The sequence below is a fragment of a genome, unplaced genomic scaffold, assembly GCF_019419815.1.
Source record: "Pyrus x bretschneideri cultivar Hongxiangsu unplaced genomic scaffold, Pyrus_bretschneideri_v1 Contig24, whole genome shotgun sequence".
Lineage (NCBI taxonomy): Eukaryota > Viridiplantae > Streptophyta > Magnoliopsida > Rosales > Rosaceae > Pyrus > Pyrus x bretschneideri.
This window is the reverse complement of record NW_025999546.1, coordinates 2,327,198-2,332,638: the sequence shown is the minus strand read 5'-3', so window position 1 is coordinate 2,332,638 and position 5,441 is coordinate 2,327,198. Positions and strand designations below refer to the sequence as shown.

Sequence of the window (5,441 nt, the reverse complement as noted above, 5' to 3'; positions counted from 1 at the left end):
TAAGCTACATTTTAATCGTTATATCATGTGATTTATAAAATACGGATCAAATAAATAATCTCTTTAGCATCACTCTAACCGTTATTTTTATTATTATTATTATTATCGAAACTGTTAATAACATTCTACAAATCTCATTTTATATTTTTCACAAGTGTATTTTTTTTTCTAAATGTAAAAATTTTAAAATATAAAATGAGAATTTTAAAACAAAAAGTCTTCCGTGAAACCATCAATTCCTCAGGTTCTGTTCTTTGAGTATGGAAGGAGGAGTCTTAAATTCACCTTGAAATTTGCTTTTACGAGAAACACGAGGATAACCTCCAGCATCCAATCCCACCCTTATTTAAACTATATTTCTCCGGTAGAGATATGATCTGCAAAACAAGAGCTGCCCTTGGCCTCTCTGAGGACTTCCATCAAGTACCTGACAGGCACATTTGGGGTACTCGGTAGTGGAGCAAAGATGGGTTTTAGTCTATGGGTTCGGACAGGGTTGCAGGCAGCAGTATTGTTCGCGTTGTTTGCATGCCTCAAAAGCTCTGGTTTCACAGTGCTTTCCATACCATTTTTGTATGCCTCTTTGGTTTTTGCTTTGGTTTCACTTGCTGCTCATCCAGTGATAGACCTTCCCATGCTGTTGGGGAAGAACCCAGATGGGAGTTTCCCCACTTGGTCGATTATAATGTTCAGCCCCTATTTGTATTTCGTCCGCTTCTTCTCGGCATTGCGGAGGATGCAGAGTAGGGAGGCTCCTTACACTGAAATCTCCGAGGGTTTGTTCGTTGGCGGGTGGCCTTCTTCGCTTGATAAACTGCCACCAGGTGACCCTGCCATTGTTGATTGCACTTGTGAATTGCCAAGGAAGTGTGAGGTTACAGGGCATTCTTATTTGTGTGTGCCAACATGGGACACGAGGGCTCCTCAGCCGCCTGCCATTGAATCTGCTGTCAAGTGGGCTTGCCAAAAAAGGGCTCAGAATAAGCCTGTTTTCGTCCACTGCGCCTACGGTATGCTGCTCAAATTTTGAGTAATTTTTCCTGTTGGTAGTGAGATAGATTCACTTGTTTTGCGATGCGTATAATGTGTGTGTGTATATTTGTGAATTGTTCTGCAATGCAACATATCTGGTGGTATTAGCTCCTAGATATCTATATAGGTAAGTAAAGCGAGGGGTAATTGTGGTGCAATGCAGATAAGATTGCCTTAAGGTTAAGCCCTATGGAGGACGTACTTCTTGATCAACCACTACTACTCTGCTCAGGTGCATCCTCGGGTTTGATAAGAAACGGGGTATTGTTCCTGCAGAATGGTAATTGGTAAACAATGGATGATAAGAAACGGGGTAGCGCTTCACAGTGCTTTCGATACCAATTACCACTCGGCACTTTCTCGCTTATAACTCATCTACGCTTTTTTAAATACATTTAAAGGTTCACACAAAAGAGAACGAAAATAATTAAAAAAGCGTAGATGAGTTATAAGCGCAGTGCATCAAGAGGGTGACATGATTCGATTAGCTTTGGCCTCTTCAAAACATCTTTGAAATGCTCCATACTCTGCATAATTAATGTCCTACAAAAAGAAAAATGAAAAAAAGAAACTTAACGATTATATTAACTCGTTTATTGTTTAGGTTCGAAACTTTTTGTACTGTCTCATTTTTAAGCTAGATATGATCTTGTCCAGTCATTTCTTATGGAGGAACAATGCTGTCATCGCAGTTGGTGTTCAGAAATACAAGTCACACACAGTAACAAAATTTAAGTTTGCATTTACGCGTGTAATTCTGGACATGATCCTGGATAAACCCTGATGTTATGTGCAGAATTATTGAGACTTTTAGCCTTTAGATTTATAGCTTTTCTTTGGGAGAATTTGATGAGGACATTGCTGAAAAACCATTTACTGTTTACCAAGTAAAGAGATGGAAGAAAAGATGATCTCATTAACATATCCTTGTGGTTGGATTACCTTCCTGTGTTGTTTGTTTGTTTCCTGAGGTTTTTAGTTTCCCTGTTTTAGATAGGATTTAACTTGGTTTTCTATATTATTAGGATTGACTCCAATTTTCCTATGTCTAGTTGGATTGATGAATAAAGTTTTCTGCATTAAATTTCCTGCGATAGGAGGTTTCGGGTGATAAGGGGCTCGTTCCTAAATATTTTTCGTAACAATTTCCACTCTGTTTTTTTTCATAGTAATGATATTTGATTGCTGAACTATTTGGATGGGTGTAGGTATTGAGTTGTGACGAGAAATTGTTTCATAATTTTCTTTTATAGGTCATGGGAGAAGTGTAGCTGTCATGTGTGCACTACTAGTTGCTCTTGGGGTTGAAGAGGACTGGAAAAATGCTGAGAAACTAATTCGAGAGAAACGTCCTTACATTAGGTTGAATGCTCTACACCGCAGGGCTCTGGAAGAGTGGTCAAAACATCGGTTATCTCCTTCTAAGAAGAATTGATAAACCAAAGTAACAGATAGCCATGGTTTCTAAAGACACACATTATTCTCAGTCAACCCAACAGCCAACAGTTCTAGAGTCCAAGTCATCAATTGCTTAGTCTTTAAGTTTTCTATTGTAATTAATTCATAGATTAAGCTTAATTAGTTACATTAGTTGTTAACTAATGTTATTAGCTGCTGTGTATAAATACATCCAATGTAACCCAGTTTCATTTAATGAGAATACATTTCTAATATGGTATCATCCCTTTTTCGCTTCACCGTTTTTCCTTCGATCCTCTTCTTCTTCGTCGCTCCCTGCGATCTCTGATTTCTTCGATCTTTGATCCTCTCTCTTCATTTTCTTGCGGATCTTGATTGATATCTTCTTCTTTTCTCCTCTCTGATTTGATTCCGATGCCTTCGTCGAGTTCATCTCCAATGAATCCTGATGTTCTTGCCCCAAATTCGTCCCCGATGAACCCTAATTTTCCTACGGTTCCGCCTTCTCCCTCCATTTCTTCGATTTCGATTCAGAATATCAGCTGTATGGTTCCTACCAAGCTTAAACGGGACAACTATCTTGTTTGGAAGGCGTTGTTTGCTCCAATTTTTCGTCGTTACAAGCTTACCGGGATTGTTGATGGCTCTAAGATTTGTCCTTCCCCCCTCTTGCTTGATGCTTCTGGCAAGATCACTGGTACTCCAAATCCAGATTTCGATCTGTGGTATGAAAAGGATCAAAATATCCTTATCTGGCTCAATTCTACTCTTTCGGAAGATCTCATTCCATTCACCGTTGGTGTTACTTCTTCTCGTGAGCTATGGTTGAATCTTGAGCAACGCTTTGGCGGCGTTTCTACTGCTCACATTCACCAGCTTCGCTCTCGCCTACATATTGTTCAGAAAGGGGATCTTACGATTTCTGAATACATTCAGCTCATCAAATCCATCTCTGATGCACTCATGGCTGCCGGTGCTCCGATCTCTGAAAGTGATTTGATTGCAGTCACTCTTAATGGCCTTTCTAATGACTATGAGTCATTTGTTGACTCCATTATGCTTCGCATCTCTTCTACCTCCTTGGATGAACTACATGGCCTACTGATTAACAAAGAATTGTTCATGCAACGTAAGAAGAAATATGTTGTTTCATCTGTTTCTGAACCCTTTCAAGCCTATACAGCTCAGTCTCCACAATCTCAACCGCCTCTTCTTCCCACACCACAGGGCTATACTGTACCGAGGCAATTCAATCGTGGTAAAGGCTCTTATCGAGGCAATAATTCTCGTGGCACCAATACCTATCGAGGCTACACCTATCGGGGCAACAACTATCGAGGAAACAACTATCGTAGCAATTCTGGCAGTTATCCTCGTCCCTCTAGTCATTCCCATGGTCATTGTGATCCATGCCAAATCTGTCATTCCCCTGATCATGATGCTCTGGACTGCTTTGAACGCATGAATCATGCCTTTGCTGGTAAAATTCCTCCTGCAAAATTGGCTACTATGTGTGCTCACACCAATCTCCCCTCTTCTGCTCCTACTTGGCTCATGGACTCCGGTGCCACATCTCATATAACAAATGACATCTTTGCTCTTCATTCTCCAGCTCCTTATAATGGTTAGGACAGGGTTTATATTGGTGATGGTCAAGGTATGCCCATCCACCATACTGGTAGTTCTTTTCTCACTACTCCTGCTGCCACTTTTCGTCTGAATAATGTTTTACATGTTCCTGCCATGAAACATAATCTCCTTTCTGCGTATCAATTCTTACGAGACAATCACTGCAAATTAACTCTTGATTCGGATGGTTCTACAATCAAGGATCGTATGTCGGGGAGGATGCTTTTCCGAGGGCCTGTTAAAGATGGGGTTTATCCATTTCAAGGACTTCCTCCAGCTTCTAATTCTTCATTTGCTCTTGTCAGTAGCAAGGCTTCTTTATCAGTTTGGCACAATTGACTCGGCCACCCCTCCTCTGCTATCTTTCGGAAGGCTTTAACTAGTAATTCTATAGTTTATAGGGGTAAAAAGTTTACTTCTTTCTTCTGTTCCGATTGTGCAATTGGTAAGAATCACAAATTGCCTTTCACTGCAAGTCTCAGTTTTGTCTCTGTGCCTTTGGAACTTGTTCATTGCGACGTTTGGGGACCTGCCCCTACTTTGTCTGTCACTGGTTATAAGTACTATGTGTTGTTTGTTGATGAATTCACCAAGTACAGTTGGTTGTTTCCTTTAAAGCTCAAGTCTGAGGTGTATTCAGTATTTGTCAATTTCAAGGCTTATGTAGAAAACTTGGTTGTTGACCCGGTGAACCTCATGCGAAGCCACCAGGCTACAAAGAGAGCAGCGACAGCCATGTTTTCTGATGCTACTGTTAAGTCGGGAAAGTCAATATTTCTTGAATGACTTGGTGTGTGATTATGCATAAACGTTATCTTAATTTGTAAGAAGATTTATAACTTTCCACTTATTGAATTTAATACAATGATTGTAAGATACAAGCTCAACCTCCTGAGTTTTTAAGTGAATTTTCCAATGGCCGTTCTTCCTCTCTTGGCATTTTGTTCCTTCTTTCATCTCCACTCTCTTCGAACATTTAACATCCCAAATTTGCTGCTGGGATTGGTTGGGCACCATCGCACAATAAGGCTACATGAAATTTTCGTTTTACTACCCTTAAGTTTTTTCTAATTTTCAACTTTTAGTTGTCTGTCGCACTTTTGTACCCAAACACAGATTTTTCTGTCACTTTTATACCTCTATTATTCACTGCCAGTCATCTGTTAATTGTTGACGTACGTGCGTTATAAAGTAAAGAAGAAAAAGAGGAGACTAAATAAAGTAATTGGAGCAATGGTCTTGAACTTTAGCTTAATTGGAGCTTTGATCCCTGAACAAAAAATTTGTGAGTATTGGTCATTGCACTTGTTATAATGCGGAGCAATGGTCCCTTAACTTGTTACAATGTGGAGTAGTGATCT

The 5,441-nt window shown here is 39.9% G+C and overlaps 1 protein-coding gene across 1 annotated transcript; it reads left to right on the top strand.

Annotated features, from left to right (window-relative positions):
* The first annotated feature begins 225 nt into the window (after nt 1–225).
* On the top strand, nt 226–2,705 carry LOC125478199 (uncharacterized protein YnbD-like). Its single transcript, XM_048586055.1, has 2 exons — nt 226–1,010; nt 2,286–2,705. The coding sequence occupies exons 1-2, from the start codon at nt 467–469 to the stop codon at nt 2,465–2,467; spliced, it is 726 nt and encodes a 241-aa protein (XP_048442012.1). The 5' UTR covers nt 226–466; the 3' UTR covers nt 2,468–2,705.
* Nucleotides 2,706–5,441: the final 2,736 nt, after the last annotated feature.

Bases quoted from the DNA above. Each gene is read 5' to 3' on its own strand.
- LOC125478199 (XM_048586055.1), top strand. From the start codon at position 467: ATGGGTTTTAGTCTATGGGTTCGGACAGGGTTGCAGGCAGCAGTATTG. The intron at 1,011-2,285 runs GTATGCTGCTCA...TTTCTTTTATAG, and splicing joins TTTCGTCCACTGCGCCTACG to GTCATGGGAGAAGTGTAGCT.